The sequence below is a fragment of the Cuculus canorus genome, chromosome 2, assembly GCF_017976375.1.
Source record: "Cuculus canorus isolate bCucCan1 chromosome 2, bCucCan1.pri, whole genome shotgun sequence".
NCBI classification, from domain to species: domain Eukaryota; kingdom Metazoa; phylum Chordata; class Aves; order Cuculiformes; family Cuculidae; genus Cuculus; species Cuculus canorus.
Genome location: NC_071402.1, coordinates 76622487 through 76641632, shown reverse-complemented (window position 1 = coordinate 76641632; position 19146 = coordinate 76622487). Strand labels below are relative to the sequence as shown.

The 19146-nt window shown below is 40.3% G+C and overlaps 1 protein-coding gene across 2 annotated transcripts in view; it reads left to right on the top strand.

Moving 5' to 3' along the window:
• Window positions 1–329: 329 nt before the first annotated feature.
• Window positions 330–19146, top strand: part of DAP (death associated protein) — a 53700-nt gene continuing 34883 nt past the window's right edge. Inside the window, exons 1-2 of one of the 2 annotated variants that reach the window (XM_054060215.1) lie at window positions 330–487; window positions 7717–7813. In XM_054060215.1, the coding sequence (XP_053916190.1) occupies window positions 433–487; window positions 7717–7813 (152 nt within the window). In that variant the 5' untranslated portion in view covers window positions 330–432. Of the gene's footprint in view, window positions 488–833; window positions 878–7716; window positions 7814–19146 lie in introns of those variants that run through there. The other variant, XM_054060214.1, reaches the window with a different exon arrangement.

The window sequence follows — 19146 nt, the reverse complement described above, 5'->3', positions numbered from 1 at the left end:
CACTGGTAGAGGCTGCCCAGGGAGGGGATGGAGTCACCATCCCTGGAGGTGTTTAAAAGCTGGCTAGACGAGGTGCTCAGGGACAAGGTTTAGTGGCAGATAGGAATGGTTGGACTCTTTGATCCAAGAGGTCTTTCCCAACCTGGTGATTCTGTGACTCTGCCATCCCGAGGCGAACCCACGGGGTCCCGCACCCCCACCGCGGGCTGGCGGGGGGAGAGCTCCCCCGCGGCCCCGCCCCCTCGGCCCCGCCCCCTGGCGGCCAGGCGCGCGGGCACGGCGCGGGCACGGCCCCGCCCCGGTGGGCGCGTCCCGGAGCCGGAGCTGCCCGGCGGCCACGTTGACAGGGCGGGCGCGGGGCGGGCTGGGGCCGGGCTGGCGCCGCGGTGCGGGGTTACGGGAGCGGGGCCGCTGCCGCAGTAAAACAAAAAAATGTCATCGCCTCCCAAAGAGAAAGCAGAGACGCGGGCCGGACACCCTCCTGCTGGTACGGCCGCCGGGTCCCGTCTCTCCGCTCTTTCTCTTCCTGCTCCCGGGGAGGGCGGGGGGGCAGCGGCTACGGGCGAGCGGCTACGGGTGAGCCCAGCCGGGCGGGTCCCCGCAGAGCCGCCGCTGCCCGGAGCCCCGGGCGGGTTCCTTGTGCTCCTCGGCTCGGGCCCCGCCGCCCGTGCGTCCCTCCTCCCCTCTGCCCATGGCAGGGGGGTGGAACTGGATGATCTTTAAGGTTCCTTCCAACCCAAACTATTCTGTGATTCCATGATTCCCTGCCTTCCCTCGCGGCTTTCCCCGTCAGCCTTTGCCGGTTACGGGGCGACGCGCCCTTCCCTGCCTTTTCCCAGAGGAGCTGTGTGGATGCAGACAGATCCTGGTCTGGTTTGTGCGTATCGGCATCTCGTTGGGGGTGACGTGATGGAGAGCAGCCCTGCAGAGAAGGATTGGGCTTGATGAGAAGCTCGACATAAGCTGGCAGTGTGCGCTTGCAGCCCAGAAGGCCAACTGTATCCTGGGCTGCATCAAAAGAAGTGGGACCAGCAGGTCGAGGGAAGGGATTCTATTCCTCTATTCGTCTTTTGTGAGACCTCATCTGGAGTATTGTGTCCAGTTCTGGAATCCCCAACATAAGAAGGATATGGAGCTGTTGGAACGAGTCCAGAGGAGGGCTACGAGGATGATCGGAGGGCTGGAGTACCTTCCGTACAAGGACAGGCTGAGAGAGTTTGGTTTGTTCAGCCTGGAAAAGAGAAGGCTCTGAGGAGATCTTATAGTGAACTTCCAGTACCTGAAGGGGCTACAGGAGAGCTGGGGAAGGACTGTTTACAAGGCATGTAGTGACAGGGCGAGAGGGAATGCCTTTAGTTTGGAAAGGGGAAGATTAGACTAGACATTAGGAAGAAATTCTTCGCCATAAGGTACTGGCACAGGTTGCCCAGGGAAGTTGTGGCTGCCCCATCCCTGGAGGTGTTCAAGGCCGGGTTGTATGGGACCTTGGGCAGCCTGTTCTGGTGGGAGGTGTCCCTGCCCATGGCGGGGGTGTTGGAACTGGATAATCTTTAAGGTTCCTTCCAAGCCAAAGCATTCTGTGATTCTCTGATCTCCAGTTTCGGACCCAGGAGATGGATAACATTGTCCTCATCAGCCCTCATCTCAAAAGGCAGTGAAGGCCTATAAACCAACTGCCCAGGGCTGAATATAGATGAGAAGGGAGCAGTCTCAGCCACATCACAGCCCATGTGGCTGCTTGTAGCATGGTGCAAGCTGAGCGTGAACAAACTATGAAATCAGTAGTACTCTGCACATCCATTTTGCATGCAGGCTAGAGCAGGCTGCGCTCTCCTGCCTTTATTTCTTGAAGGCTGGCAGGGTAAGAACCAAGGAATGCTGCTCATCAGCTGCCCAGCGAAGGAGGTCCAGCACCTCCCACCCAGCACTGCGTGTTCAGGGGTGAGAAGAGCAGCAGGTGGCTGGGGTAGGAGCTATGTTTCGCTTTCAGTGGGGCACTGTTCTGCCAGGGTCCACAGATGACACTTTCTCACTTTACCCAGATGGGGTTCAGTTACAGTATTCAGGTTGTCTTGGTCCTTCACATACTATTAGTTTTTCTTCTTTATTATGGTTTTATTAAAAAAGGGAACCATGATCCCTGCACCAACAACTTTTCATCTGTCTTCTAGTGTTTCCTGGTGGAATAGTTGGTGTTTTTTTAAGTGTTTCTGACAAAAAATGCAGAAATTCTTAATACATAGGGTGGTTAGTTTTATGCTCAAATCAATTGGTGAGATTTAATAGCTAAATTTGAAAACAATTTTTGACCTCTAATTGAATTTGTTTATAATGAGGACCTGACATTCCTTTAAATAGAAATAGAATTGAGAAATGGCAACTTTGCTTTGCGTGGCAGATAACAGCTCACAAGTACAGTGAAGCTGTTCTCTGCACTGAGCAGTCATCCCACTTATGCAGCCTCTTTTGGCATGGCATTAGCTCTTATGTGACATCCTGGTGAGCTGGTTCAGGGAACTTAACTGAAGTACCTTTCCCAATGTCAACAGCTTTTGCCACCATAGCTCCTGAAGCTGGCTTCTCTTGAGGTCAGGTAAGCATCAGCTTCGGTGTGAGGGCATGGTTAGGACGTTAGGTTGGTTTAGCTGTGTCTTCCTGCTGCATCATCTGTGGAAAGGCAGTGAAGGATAAATGGTGGCTATTTTCAATTAGGTGCTTCGTAACTGCATTTTCTGATGTCATTGCCTGTTTGAGAGTTTTGCTTCAAAAACTATCGTTGGAAACGGGTGGAATTTTTCTGAAGATCTGTAGTGAGCCTCTAGGCTGCACAAGAAACAGGCAGTGAACAATGTAAAAGCACAATTGGAGTATAACAAAGGTTTTCCTTGCTATCTGGGTATTTCGGTATTATTTTCTTTGTAAAACGTGCATCCACATATGAACTGAAGAATGTTTTCAGCTATGCACCTTTTAAGATCTCTGAGCACTTTTTGTAAGTGTACGCCAGTTCAGCTTTGGAAGGAAGGGGATCACCAAGTTTGTCTTTGAGGCCAGAGAAAAACTAATCCCTTAAAGTATATTCAGATTTTTTCTGGAGGAAGATGGTTCTGAGCTGGCTGGCAGAGGAAGGTGGCCCTGTGTTCTTCTAACACTTGGAAAATCCACAATAAATGTGCTGACTAGTGACAGTTTATGTTTATTGTAAGGGCTGAAGCTGGGTTTAAATCACTGTCTCAAGCTGGTTTAGATCCTTGAAGAGTAATAATAATATAATGCAACAAGGAAGTTTGCAAACAAGTTTTAACAAAATGAAAGTAAAAAATTCTTCAGTAAATAAATAAGAGGTGACTACATAAATACAGGTGGAGTTGTGTTCATAAATAACAAAGATAGTTCCTAGCAAGGCAAAGATGGGAACGGGCATTTTTTTTTTACCAATGCCATAAAAGCTCTGGGTTTGCTGCCTATGCCCTGCCTCTAATTATAGATATGTCATACCCCACACATGTAAAAGTTAGGGAGAATTTGAATCATCAAATTAAAGCAGAACTGACAAATGCATTATTTTTCATTTGCGTTCCTAGCCCTCGCTTGCTGACTGTATGCAGTCTGTTACATTCCTCTCTGTATTGATCTTTCACACGGGGAGGGAGAAGACAAGAAAAGCATTTGAAAAGACAAGAGATACTGAAATGGAGAGAAACCTCAAGACCTCAGGCTGGTTACAGGGTGCGCAAAGTGACTTTGAACTCTGTTCTGAAAAAAGAGGGCAACAGCTTAAGCTTTATTAAATATCTGTCTGTCAGTGAGATCAGTGCATCTATAATGCCTTGCTGAGTAGGTTTGTACAGCTTGCAGTCCCTCTGAAGGAGCCTGGGTAATTATGCTTTTAGCTGTTCTTTAGTAGATAGTTTGGGGGAATAAAGCAAGGTGATTGTATAATAGTTTATTTATGAAGCTTTACAGTCGGCTCATGAAAACTGTTCTGTGCTTTTTTCCTGCATTAAAAAATACAGCTCTGAGCCAAGTTTTCTGTGAAATAAAGGTATATAATAACTCCTACTCCCGTTCTTGTTATGTCGGATACTAATGTATGCTCCCTTAAGCTTGCAGAACAGCATACTTTTTGTTTCTCTCAATTCTGGCTTTTCATACATCTTTTAAATGTAATGAAATCTGTTATTACATGTTATGTAAGAAATAAATTTTGTGTTAATATTTAATATGATGCCTAAGGAAAGTGGGAAGCTGGTAAAGCTCTTGGTTATACTTTGGATTTCTAAAACTTCGTGTCTGGTTGTTGTGACCAGTGGGTGATTTGGATTGAAGTGGAAGGTTTCCCAATGAAGAAGTGGCTCAAGTCTGCAACCTGAGCGAGCTGGGATGGGATCCATTGCAGAGCTGTGGGCTTCTCTAGGTACCTGGTGCAAGCTGTGGCTCAGTGGGGTTTATTTCAGAATTCAGTCTCAGAAGCTGGGAGAAGTCCTGAAGGAGCACAGCAGTGGAGGCGGGGGAAGGTGAATAGGCTGAGAATGTTTACTGACTCCAGATCGTCTTGAATGGTAATTGATTAACATAGTTGTTTAATACATTTCCAAACGGAACAATCATATCCTTAAGAAGAATGCAGGCTAGTGCTCACGGTAAAAGACGACAGTCGCATCTACCTCTTTGGGAGTAAAACATGGCAGATAACAGTTAAAATTCAAAACTTGGCTCTTACCCAGCAGTGAGGCAAACAGACCTGTGCTGTTGCTCTTATCAAAGTATGATGGCAGATGATCCCTTCTTTATTTCACATTTCGGAGGCTGATTGCCCCCCTTGTCTGTCCCCATTCCAAGGAGCTGTTTTCAGTCCCTTCATGCCTTAGAACAGGTCCTGCTGGACCTCTCCTGAGCAACTGCAGCCTCATCTCCCTCTTTAGTGTGAGAACTGCTTCCTTCATAATCCCAGCATGGTGTCGTTGACACTGTCCTCTTGCGGGCACCGATTTCTGGCAGCGTACTGGAGGGTAGTTTCTGGGTTATTTAAATCTTCTCTCTGTGCAGGTTTTACTATAAGGAAATCTGATCTCATATTCTTTTAAGAATGACATTAAAATGACAAAATCACCATGTCAAATTATGTAGTAAATCCTATGCAAGTAAGAAATAGATGAATCCTCTCAAGCCCAAGAAAATCTCACAAATGGAGTGGGTTTTTCTTCAGCATTGGTAGATATAATCTTTCTCTCTGTCTAACCTTGAGGTAGTGTAGCTTGCTTGAAATATTTTGAAAAGGAAGCTGAACTATGTTGCGAGTGTATTCCTCTTCTTAAGCAGTCTCTTGAAACTAGATTGGGTATGAACATGCTGTGCCACAGGTGGCAGAGATGTATCTATATGTACACGGTGCTGGTCTGCTTATTTCGTGTTTGTTCTCAGCAGTATCATGTTTGCTGGATTCTTCTTTTGCTTTCCCAGATCTGTGCAGTAACCCTGGATTGCTAAAGATTGTCCAATTATGCACCAATGTACGTTTAGCTGATTGTACTATATCTGTATATATTGGCACAGAAAATCAGGCATTTGAGGCTATTAAGTTACTGCATTGGTTACTCACTGTTACACTTTTTAATTGTCTGGTTATTTGCTTTTTAGTCACTAATTCAACGTACAGAAAAATCTGAACGTGTTAGCTGCATGAACATGTTTGCCAGTGACAGATAAAGAGAAAGCAAGGGGCTGGTGGTCTGATGATATGCAGCATGAGAGAAGAGAGATTTTAGATTGTCTAAATTATCACTAAATCTTCAGATATTGTTTTCTTTAGTTTTCTATTAGATGGTAAAGAAAATGGAAGTGTGCATGCATTGTCCAGAAGTGCTGTTTGTAACCTGGCAGATGTTGCTGTGGAGACAGCATGTTCCACAGAAAGTGATCTGAAAGGGAACTAGTAAGAACTGAGTGTGCAATGATGTTAAATTTTTAAATTAATGTAAATAAAAAATATCAATCACTTTGATTAACTGAGGCGTTAGAACAGGACAGCACTCAACAGAACTTGGAGTGTTTGCTTTTGCAAACAAGCTTCTAAGGAGTTTGCATCGAGAAAAATTAATAGGAATTTTAATTTTTAGTTTGATTTTTAGAACTACATTTAATTGTTGCCTAGCCTTTCTGTCTTCCCTTATCCCATGTCAGATATTTGTCACCAGTTTTATGCTGGAGAAAGAACACAAAATGTTTGGTGTGGTGGGTTGGTTGGGGTTTTTTTTTTTAGTGCATGATTAAGGGACAGTTTTGATAGGTTTTAAAAGAGATTTCTTTAGTTTTGTCTGTTAGTCACTTGTCTTTAGTTCATGTCCTTTATTGAATTAGGAGTTTATCTTTCAAAAATCACACAAAGCTTAAAATATATTTTAAGAATTCCAGGGCCAGGGAGCTGTCACTTTCTCCTAGGGCAGGTCACTTTCTCTTTACCGCCTGCTTTCACCTAGGCTGTAAAATTTATGCCCAGGAGTGTCGTTTCCATTGCTGTCCTGTTTGAGAACTGAGAACTAAACCCGTTTCTGGATTTCAGGGATTAGCACTGAACTGCTGTGAGGTGCCTTAATCCCTCTGTGGCTGGAACAGGAGAGCTGTCAGAAGAACAGCCTCCCTAGCTGTGCTGCCAAGGCGCTTTGACTTCTTTCTATTGCTGCTCTGGCATCCTTCTTGCTCAAGCTGTGACATCTCTGCTGAGGCTATCTGCAGGCTTACTGTGTCAATGGCAATGTGAAACACAAACCAACGCATCTGTAGGTGATTTTATTGACACCTGACCACAATAATGGTTTTCTGATATGTTTTCTGATGGCACTGTAACCCGTCCAATTAGCTAACAAGATGCGTCATTGTATCTGATGGGGTCTTGTAAGCATGTGTAGCAATGATTGAAGCAAAAGAAAACGAAAGTACAATACTAAAACAGAAAGCAGATCAAGAGCAGCCTGCCTGTTGCCTTGACTGGTAGCTACAGTGTTAGGCCTGGCTTGGTTCCTATTTTACATTTCACTTCGGAGGGGATAAACAGTGAACATTGCTTTCACTTACTGTTCGGTGTTTCAAAGATTTTATGCTTTATCATTTGCATAATTTCTAAAACTAAATCATGACAAGGACTTGAAAAGTGGTAAATGCTTGTTTTCCAAAATGAAAGGCTCTGTTGTAAATGCAAGTTAAGAGTTTCCCTAAACTTTGTTTTTATTATACTGTTCTTGAAGTATTTCCTTATAGAAATGCTATTATTATAGCTGTAATTCTTAACTTGAAATGACAGGTGAGGTTCTTTGTCCCTTCCTGTTTTATGGTGGTATTATGGGAATTTGTGGCCTTTTGCATAGTGTTATGCCATTGCCTCCATTTATTCTGACTGCTGCAAGTTTACAGGGGTTGGAGAGAGTTGAAACAGGGTTGAGTTTTCTAAAATTATTTTGGAAGCAGGCGGTAAAATGAACTGCAACTTCTCAGGATGAGCAAAGATGGCATGATGTGAAAGTGAATGGCAGATGCGGTGCTGAAGTAGCTGATCCTCATGTGTGCCACTCTTAAATGCTTTGGGCCCCTTTTTTCAAACTGTGATTACTGTGAAACTATTCTGTAAAATACTAGGGGGGAGTGGAGCATCATCCTTAAAACATTCTTTAGTTATGTTGATTTGGCTGAGATTTGTTGTGTCTCTCGTTTTCGTTCCAGTGAAAGCTGGTGGGATGCGGATTGTGCAGAAGCACCCACACAATTCTGATGCCAAAGAAGAAAAAGATAAGGATGACCAAGACTGGGAAACCAGCAGGTAAGCATTTTGATTTGGTGCCTGTAGTACAGCACATAGGTTCCATGACCTTGAACCTTATCACCAGTTTTGTTTTATTTTGCGGACAGCAAACCAATTTTTGTATCATAAAATTGATTTAAAGCGGTAGCAAGTTAGTTATATACTCCTTCAAGAGAATTGGGAATTTGGGAATTCTTACCTTGCTGAGCCTCTTTTAAGTGATCCTGACAGGTAAGAGAAGATTAGAGAAAACTGCACGGTTAAAAGTTAGACATTAGCTTCCCTAAAATGTCAGAAAATCATTTAACACTATGTAGCAATATAGGGGCTAGGCACACTTTGTCACAAGCATTAGGCTGTCAATCTGCATACAAGGTCATCTCTCTGTGTGTTAGATGATTCCTTCTACCATTTGGCCCATATTCTTGCCTTTGCAAAGTGCTTGACAATATAGTGCTTTTTTAAAAAACAAGTAAAAAAATATTATCTGCTTTTATTTTCAATGGGAATTTGGCAGTTTTAGTGGTGGAGGATACCAAAACAAACACCTGTTACTGTAGATTAATAATCTGCTTAAAACTGCTAGTAACTTCTGTGTAGAAATGAAAGCAGGGAAGTTCAATGGACTGCTGCTGTATTTCTCTTTGTACAAGAGCCACTTGTTTTTGTGATGCTTTCCTCAGCTAACTGTTTTTCTTTGAGGACAAGACTACGTTTACCTGAAATCTTTATGTGCTAGCTTATTACATGGTTTTGCTGCTTGCTCAAGGCAAAAAATAAATAAAAAAATGGAGAACCATTCTTGTTCTTTGGTAAGTAGACTGACTTCTGTGATATTTATTTTACATGTAAAACAGTGGCAATAAATAGGAATTCTGAAAATGTCTGTGTACATAAGAACAAACGTGTTTATTAACTAAATCACAGCTCAACTAGGAAACACATTTATGAGAAGGGAAAAGCAATTTTAATTAATACATTCAACTGAAAGACAGGAAGATGAAACATTATGCCATTTGTTCATTAAGCAAGTTGGTCATCTTGTATTTCCGTTGAGCGGAATGTAAGTTGAAGCACAGTTTGTATTGCAGTCAGGTTTTGTCCAAAGGGAGAAATCCTGTCTTGTGGTTGATTTAAACTTTGCTTGGAGATGCATCCTTTTATTTAAGGTGTGTTATATACTTGCTTATTCTTGCGTTTTCTTGGCATGCCAACCTCACGGAGAAGGAATCTCGTTAGGATCCAAATGAGAAAACTTCTTAGGCTTGTCACAGATCTAAAACTCATTTACAATATAGCTATCTATTTTGTTCCTTTCTTCAAACAAGATTATAATTTTCCCCTCTCACTCCAATAGCATAGGGCAAATTTAAATTTTAACCTTGTTATTTGTGTCTCTTTCTGCTTTAGCAAGTGCTGTGGCACAACAGAAGCAGATCTGTAGTCGGTGCTGAGGTCTTCATGTTCACACTGTGTGCGTTTGTAATTACTTAGTCTGGTCTTCTGGACTAAAGGACCAATGCTAGCTGGGACGTTTTAGGTGTCTCCTTGGGCTGCATGTACCAGTTTAGCTTCATCTGCAAGGAGTCCAGGTCAGGCGCCCTGAGTCCAGTCCACACTGCAAAACAATGCGTGACCAACAGAACGATCTGGAAGACCTCTAGAGCTACCTTATTAATTAGGAAATAGCTAACTGTTGCATCTGTTCCCTCAGCTAGCTGGTTGGTTTATTGACAAAATATGCACTCAGAGTATGCTCTTCATGGAGCTTTTTTTATAGAGCATACATTATCGATTCACACCTTGGCACTTGTGCACACAGTTATTCTTGAGCCTGTATGTTAATACATACAGCCATTGGTCTGAACTTTATTTCTTTGATTTAATCCTCCTGAGAAAGGAAGTGGCAGGAAGGACATAAAGAGCATAGTTCTATGGGAACCAGCATGAATTATAAAACAAAACTGTAAGTTAGTTTACAAGTCTGGGAGAAGCTGTTTGTCTGGTAGAGCTAAGAAACCTTTGCAACTGTGAGGGAAAGGGTTTAATGTACCTGTTGTAGGCTCCTGTGGGAGTACTTTTGCAGCTGGTGGCTGTACAAGCTATAGATGTGAGCAGGGAGTTATTTAGCCATAACTCCACGGGCTATAGTACACAAAGTTGTTGGGTTTTGTCAAAATTAAATTACATTTGCAGCATGTCATCTGCTTTCATGCTGGAAGGTGCAGTCCTCTGGAGCTCCTGCGTTTCTGTTCCTGGTAATTCACAGCGCCCTTCTAAACCATTTGGGTTTCTGATGCCCATGGAAGGAGGTTTATCAGGAAATGGGGGTGGTTTTATCAGGGGAGGGAGAAGAGGCCACTGTTCTGGTTTCTCTAGCACCAATATATGTATTTCTTGGTCGTTACTAGCTGGTATTTTATGCACTCTGCTAAACAAGGGGACATTTGTGTTTCTACCTTTCTATTTTCATGATTTTACCATTTTGAGACAACTATTTTAAAGCGGTCTCCTGGGTATGATGCAATCTCTACTCCCTGTTGCATTGAAACTCAAAAGAAGCAAACAGACCTTTGGTCAATTCTTATCAGGTGATATGGGCAGCTGACAATGACGTGAGAGAAAAATAATAAACCAGAGAAGAGAAATTTATGCATGTGTGAAGAGGGAGGCTAGGATGATTGAGTGATTATTTTAATCTCATTGCAGGCTTAGTTGAGGACAGATTAGTAGAGTTGGCAGTAAATTGAGTTAGAAGATTCAAGATCTCAGAGAGTGCCCTGCGAGCTGTGAGAGCATGTCTTCCACACAGTGGCAAAAATATGAGCAGCTCAGCTGCTCAGCAAGAAAGTTTTCGGCTAGATTCTATGGAAGCATTTGTGCATTTAGAGAGACTTGGCATTGTTTTTGCAATGTGCTTGTAGAAAAAGACATTGGGTCAGTGTTTCTAGCCTTAATGTAAACAAAGCTGATAAAAGTAAACACCCCTGAAGGTGACTAACCATGTTGTGATAAGTGATAAAGGTGACTTTAAAGTAACTTGCACCAGGTGTATGTTCTTTGACATTTCTTTTTCTTAGTTGTTCAGTAACTTGCAATCCAGTTACTGTAAGTTACTCTGTAAAGTATTTTTTTCAGTTCTGGTTCCTAAAATGAAATTGCTATGACAACCTACCATTTCATGAAATGGCAGGCTAACTTGTCATAATGGTGATTTGTGATTCCAGAAAACAACATGTGGTGAGATGTTTTTATATAAATTTAAAATTTTCCCCGCAAGGCAGTTCTCAGTCTTGAGCAATAATAGAAATAATTTTATACGTCTGGTATAAGTATAGTTTTACTTAAAGAGGGCTGGCTGTTTATGATTATATGGGGAAGACTCAATGAAGGAAGGGATGGCTTACGTCCTTTGGTTTAGGTGAACTAAAAAAAGGTATGTGGCATCCAAACCCAGTGGCACTACTGTAGTCAAAATTTCAGTGGCAAACTTGACTGTAAAGTGAGGTCCTTGGCCCATGTATTCTTCAGAAAAAGAGTGATTTTGATCAGCATCATTGGACATAGGATACTGGCTGGATGAATATCTGATCTGTTAATGATTTTCTTATGTTTCTGTAGTTCCTTAAGTCTTGGGTTTTGGATATGATTTGCAGTTTTGATGGAGTGACAGTCAAACTGATTGCTGCCAGAAGAGTGGTTTTTTGTGATGTTTAATGAAAGTAAAACATGTAATTAGAAGTAGGATTATGAATAGAAACCATCATTTTTCGGAACTGTATTGCCATAGAAAGTATTTGGAACAAGTAGGTTACTCATAATCCTGGGCTTATTAGAATGCATGTTTAACTCAGATTTGCAGTATCATGCTCACTCCTGTGCCAGCATCTGACTCAAGCCATAATAAATACTCCTGAAAGAGATAATTTGAAGCGAGACCTGCTTGTTCATTTTTGCCCAAGAGCTTCATTAATTGTCGCTCTGGAGCCTCAAGAAGAAGAAACTATAATTGCATATGAGCGTCCGGATTTTAAAAAATATTTAAAGCAAATGTCTGGCTCATTTTGTCTTCTAACTAACCGGGTAGACTGCACAGACTTTCATGTCTAAAGACTCTTTCCTTCTCTTTTGTTATATTTCTGAAACAAAATGGATAATTACAGTGATTTAATTACTGAATATTAATGCAGTAGAGTGGTTTCTCAGCATACATATGGAAATTGTATGTGTTTTGTATCTTAAACTTACCTGGAGACCGTGGATCCAGTATTATGTCTGACTTTCCCATTACCTCTATAAGGAACAAATCATGCAGTGTGGATTTTAATTCAGTTTAGGATATGGATATTTGCTTTACCTTTATTTGTTGTGTAAAACAAAAAGATTTAAATTTTGAATGCGATGACTCAAAAGCAAAATCATGCTAATAAGGCATATGTGTTTACATATGTCAAAGAGCCAGTCTCAGTATTTATTCACTTACATGGTGAGAGAGGGGTTGTCAAAGGTACTTCTCATCTGTCAGATATCTCTCTATGTTGCTTGTAAAGCCTGAATGTGCTAGTTAAGCTGCAACTGGGTTTTTTTTCCTTTTTTTTTCTCTCTTTTTTTTCTTTTAGAAGTGTGGTGGAAATTTCAAAAATTTAAGCTGTGGCTATATACTTTCATTCAAGAGTAAATTTGTTTTCCTTTTCCCTTATTCCACTCTGTTGCAACTGACAAGAAATGCACCACAGGCATTATTTCCGTTTTTCATTTGCCACTGACGATTCTTTTGCCACTGACATACACTTAAATTTTGTCTTGCAGTGACCCTTGTTGTGCAATCTTCTGACTGAATTTAAAAAATAGATTATGCAACTAAGCCATTTGAGCAGACATGTATGTTTGTTTACACCCTAATATGGAAGTGCTTGAAACTATTTCTGCTCTTTGTATTATATTTCACCCTGTTGTTCTGGTGGTTTAGCTGAGGCAGAAGCTGTGGAGTCAAAATCCTGACTCTTAAGTTGGGAATAGTAGCCCTTCACAGCCAAGACTTGGGAAATTGTCAGGTGTTCAGCTCACTTGCACACAAGTCCTGTATGAGGTAGTTTCCATTGTAGATGAAAATGTTTGTCTAGTTAGTTCTAATGTTCTTTGTCGTAGAGACAGCAAGTGTTTGACAGAGGGAAAATTTGGGAGTTCTGAGGCCCCTCCCCCCAAAAAAAAAGAAAAGAGAGATACTTTACAGGTTGTTAAACATGGAAACCAAAGCGCCATGAACAGATAACATTGTACTTCCATAAATGTGCAGAGTCAATAGCCCAGTAGTGTTTCTCCCCCTAAAAATAGACCTCTTTACCTGTGTTCATGTATCTCTAAAACCACAATATTGGAAAAGCAAGCAGTCATTGACTTAACCTGGTGAATATTTAAGGTAAAAGAAAGAGATGGATTGGGACTTGATAAAATGTATGGATATGACTCTTGAGGGATCTCAAGATCCTCATGTCTTTGGACTTTGAGGTCTCTCATATCTCATTCTTGAATGTGGAGCAGTAGAGGCAGTTTGCCTGAGAGGATGAAATGTCTGGAGGAAATGCAATGAAAGAGCAACCTGGGTATGAACACCATGTTTGCAGTTTCTCGGAAAGATGCGAACTGCATCAAACAATAGACATTATCACTTTCTCATACCAGAGTTTGGTGTGACTGTAACTTTTTCTTTACTTGGTTAAATATTCTAAAAACTGAAAGGAAGTTGTGCTGGCAAAAAAGCTGTAAAATATTTGCAACTATAATTTTATAATTAATTATTAAACAGAGTACGGAACTTAGTGTGGTGAGGGAAACGGGTTTCTACCTTTGCCGTAACGTCTTTCTTTTCCAAAAAGATTCTGTGCTTAGTGTCTTTTTCCTCTTTCCTCCTTATCTTTATTATTTTGGACTTAAATTCACTTTACATTTAAGGGAATAACTTTTTTAATAGTGTCACACTCTTCTCTGTTACAGAAGTGATATTGCCTTTAATGCATTCTCCCACTTCATTGTTCATCTTCATGGCTTAATCTTTTGCATGGAGTTCTTTGATTAGCAGATGCTCAAGTCTCAAGGTTTATATATACATCATTTGTTTAATTATAAAACAAACCCACAAGATTGGTAATTTTCATACGACTTAAAGGACAGTACCTTCTGGAGATGACCAGTTTCTTGGAGAAGTAGCAAAGTGATTGCTGTGACCTGTATTGAACTATATGAAATGCATATACAGTTTAACTGTGGGAATAGTGATTTTTAGATGCAGAACTGCTGTAAGGCAAGAGGCATATCTCCCTTTAAGAAGAGAAAATATCTGTACATGTGGGGAGTGGAGAAGCAACTGGACAAGATTATGAATGAAGCATTCTCATACAGAAAGATGGGAGTAGGTTGATAAATCCATCAGTGTGTTAGTTTTGACATTCTATGGATAGCTCTTTTCATATTCCTGAAGTACTGTATGCATGTGTGAAAGAATTAAAAAAGACATGATACATCCCCCTCTCAAAGTGAATAGAAGCTCAGCAACAGCTAGGTTCGGTGGTTTGGTCCCAAAGAAACATATGCTGTCTTATGAAATTAGCTGGAAAGCTGACTTAAATTGTCGGCCAAGCTGCTGTTAGAAAAAGATTTTAAAAGAATGGAAGTCTATAATTTGTATTCTGTGTGATGAGGAAAGTGCAAAAAGCTTAGTCATATGCGAAAGGGAAATGGTTGGGAAGGGAAGTAGTATCTTGTCAGTGGCACAGCTCAGTTAGCACATCTGTACAGAAAAGTAAAATGTCTTAAGGTAATAGCTGGAGTGGTGGCATTTTGATTTGTGCTTTGATCTTGATCTCTTTCTAAAGTAGTGGAATGCATGGGATGACAGTCACCATGCCAGTCTGAAGGCAAAGATGGTGTTAATACTACATAGGCATTAGAAAGCACAAAAGTCTCCAAACCCAAAAGTATAATCAAATGCTTTGAAGATCTCTATTAAATAAGTGTTCAGCAACACTGATAACATTTCTAAAGCTAAAGGTATGAATTCCTACTAAAAAAAAAAAACAACCTGCCAGAGAACCAGATGCTACTTGTTTATTTAGAATCAAAACCCTATGTTTGAAGTGAAGTCACCATAAGCTTAAAATGGGTAGGAGGTATGTGAGATTGGCACCATGTGTGCCGAGGGGGGCAGATCTAGTTTTTCAAGTAGCATCTTCCTCTCCCTTAGGTTTTTTTCTACCTCAGCTGCAGCAGGCACTGAACTCAGAAACAGTTTAATATTGACATAAATTTTACAGTTATCATTTGTTGACTGTCATTGAGCCAAACGAGAGAATTTCAGTTGGCTGCTCCCATGACACTGGTGCTAGAAGCAGGAGATACATGAGATATAATTAAAGACAACATTGAAAACGTTTGTTATATTATCATTAAGGTTCTGTTTAGTCTGCTGTAGCAGTTGATAGAGCTGTTCATTGGAGCATATTGCAGTGAACAATTTCCCATGTAGTAGACTTGCTACCTTCTGATTTTACTGTTACATTTCAATGATTGCATCTTGGTCCCAGGCATACTGCCACATAAACAATGATTAGTAAAAAATACTTGAGCACCATTCACATAAATCTTAGTTCTGATGAGTTTCAATTTCTCTGGGGCACATTCCTTAGAGTATATGTGACACGATGAGCCTAGAACTGTTAACACATCAAAGAGGAGCCGGTTTTATTCCTGCAGGGTACAACCAAACTGGTTCATTCTTTTCCCTAATGATCTTGAAATGTAACTTTTTTTTTGTTTGTTTTTAAATTGTGAGAACCACAATTAAATATTAGGCTAGCTTTCAGTTACAGTTTCAGTTACAGTTTCAGTTATAGAGAAACCCACAAAGTGCTTCATCTAGCACTACTGAATCAAGCAGTCCTAGCGTCCTAGGGTGCTTGGTTTCACTGGTGTCTTGCAGCAGGTGGACTCTGCCTTCTGCAAACCTCAAGGCATTGATTCAGACTGAATTCCTACTGATTGTCTTGAGATTCTCTCTGGAGTGGGGAAAACTATCATTAAGCTTGTAAATGAGGACATGCTGAAGGTGTCTTCTTAAATTATAAATTTCACTCTGGGAAAACTACAAATACAGAGAACTGTATTTAAGACAAACTCTTGTGGTTTGTAGTGCTGAGTGCTTGTTAATTGCTTCCCAAAGCCTACTCTAAAGCCTTCTTTCTGATTATAGATGCAAAGCTCCAGGTGATACAGCAGAAGGGTGACACTCTTTTGTCCGAACAGCTTAAGTTGTAGTGTCTCTTTTGAGAGTATTTGGAACTACTGGAAGTTTTCAAAGTAACACAGTAAGCAGAATTTTGTTACTGAATGTGTCCATCCTTGTGCTTTAAACACTAATAATGAGCTTAATTGTCCTCCAGTAGTCCTGAAGTCACTCTTCTGAGACTATAACCTCTGTTAGCGTTTAGAACTTGCATTGATAAACTGTATTTACTATTTGGTGGTTGTTGGGGTGATAAAATGTACTTTGCATGCATGTCTCTTTCTACAAAGAAGATTTTTTTAAAAAAAAAGTTTATTTTTGCTTGCAACATATTAGCATATTTGCGATTATGCAACATATTATTCTTGCCAATAAGCCACTTATTTCCATGTAACATGCTAGACTTTTGACTAGGGCACTGATTAATTGACCAGTTAATGCAAAGGCCCTTTAGCTTGCTTGTTAAGAAGTTGTATTTGTTGGAGCTGATGGGATTAAATTTCAGCAAACTGAACTATGATTCTCCTTTTATTTCTGGGATTGTGCTAACTTGTGATTCTAGAGGAGGAGTGTATGTAGCTATGTGTATGCTGTTTTATATCAACAGTGACACTAATAACATTACTGCAAATTCTTCCACATAAGGCTATTTAGGAGGCTTTTGACTAAATGAAATTTAGCATTCTTACTACTTTGAAATCTGCCATAGGATTAATTTCCTGTTTTGTGACATTACGCAATTCTGTTTCTTCTGTTGTGTTTGAAAGATTTTATTCTTGTTCCAGTTTACAATAGAGAAAATATGGCAGAACTTCAAAAGCTTCTAAGGAGTGGAGCTTTGTGTTCTGCTGCGTTCTCCAAACAGACTTTCTGACAGATAACACTGGCTGTTCTGGCTCCTTCCCTGTATTGGGATGGTTTGGATGACCTCTAGATGGGTTTGAAGTTAATACTACATTTTTCCTTGTTGTCTTGTAAGCAGATACAATTGTATAAAACTTGCAGTCTTGCTGCTAATATATTATTTATTCTTGCTGCTGCCCCTCCGAGGATCTCAATTTATGATACCTTGTTTCCCAGTATTCATGTTCTTACTTCATAATGTGTCTTTCACTTGAAATGATTTTTATATTAGTGACTGTCAGTTGTTCTCCTGTTGTATTTTCCTAAACCTACCTTTTTTCATTCTGAAAAGAGTTATAATATTGAGAGGCCTTTGTGTATGTATTCCTCTTTCCGTGCAGAGCTGACTAACAGTTTAGCTCATCTGATTATCAGGAATTGGCTCTTTTATATTTTCTGTGTCAGTCTGAGAAATAAAAATGGTGTTTAGGAGTTCCATAGTTATAATAGGCCTCAGTACGTAATAGCCATAGATATTTTAAAGCAGTAACATGTCATTTTTGTGTTTGGCTAGTCCCGTTTCCGATCCTTAAGAATGTCTCCTGCCATATCCCATGGTAATTCCATTTAATGAGGGGCTTTGCTGGCATTTTTTGGAAATCTATGTTTACCAAATAGGCCAGAAGACTTTTTTTTATTTATCATTCTTTCAGATTTTAATGCTTCTTACTCGAAGGATAAAGTTAGCAATTAGCCAAGTTAATGGACACTTTTCTTTCCCTGACAGGAGAAGGAAAGGGGAGATAACTGCTCACAGCTGATGTACCAGATTTTGACTTCTCTGTCACTTTTCAAAATTAATGTAGATTTATTAGGTATTTTTTTTTTTAAGACACTGTATAGTTCATACTTCCCTCTGCCTATTGCCATGTCTTCTAAACCAATATGGAGCTATTTAATACAATGAAGGAAAGGGGGAGTTCTAACCTCATTATCATCTCTTCCTTCCTCTTCTGTTTTAAAGAAAATGAATGGCTGTGAGGGACCAGCATGAAGCTCCGCCTGTCCTCACCTGCCTGTACAGCATTCCCCAACAGGTGGTACTTTGAGGCAGCGTACAGGGAGAGCTCATGTCAAACAGTCCAGTGAACTCTCCAAGCATCTAGAAATCCGAATTACTGCTTAGGAAGTTGCTAATCATATCAAATTACTGCCATTGGACCTACTTCTTATTTTTCTAGCCCTCCTTTGAGTATACTTGTATTTCTCATCTTGATAATAGTCTTAAGTATCACTGTCTCCGAGTAGTGTATGCTGCAGGAGATGTTTTCTTTTTGCTTGCTTGATAACTTTTTCTTGTGCCCTCCAAGTCTTATGTACTAAGAAACATGGAATAATTGGTTTTGTTTTACTTTCTCCTCTCTACTGTGTATATTTCCTCAAGTTCTCTTATATCTTTTGGGGTTTTTTTTTTGTTTTATTGGGGGTTTTTTTTGGTGGTTTTTTTTTTTTTTTTTTGGCAGGATAACTAGAATTGCAGTGCACAGGGTATAAGTATACTGCAGACTTGCACAGTGACGTGGTTTTATTTTTCTACTTCTTTTCCTTATCCTAATAGTTTTTGTGTTCCAGTTGCCTTTTTAAATGCCTTTAGGGTAATAAGGTGTGGTTTCAAAAATCTTTTCATAGTATTTCCAACATTTGTTTGTGAGTTTAATAACCTGTTTTAGAGCCCATCATAATGTAGGTACGGTTACAATTGGTTTTCCCAGTTTGTATATTCTTCGTTTATCAAGGTGTCATCTTTCACTTAGTTGTTCCACTGTTCCTCTGAGATCCCTTGTAACTGTATATATTCAGGGTTTTTTTTTATCCTGAATAGTTCACTAACATTAGCATATATTGTTGTCTCACTATTTAGACTTCTTTTTGAGATTCTTGTAGGATCCCAGAGTTAACCTTCATTGTTATAATATTTGGTTTATTCCTATGCTTTATTTCCAGCCTCTGATCCTGGAGAGCGTCTTCTGCCATATCCCATGGTAACTTGGTTTATTTAATGAGGAGCCTTGTTTGCATTTTCTTGATTTCTACGCATACCAAATAGACTGGAAGGTTTTTTCTTCACTTGATTATTCATTCAGATTTTAATACCAATAGCATCAAATGTTTAGCCAACATATTTAACCTCTCTTTTGGGGGTAACTTTACAGAAACTTTACCTTGAAAA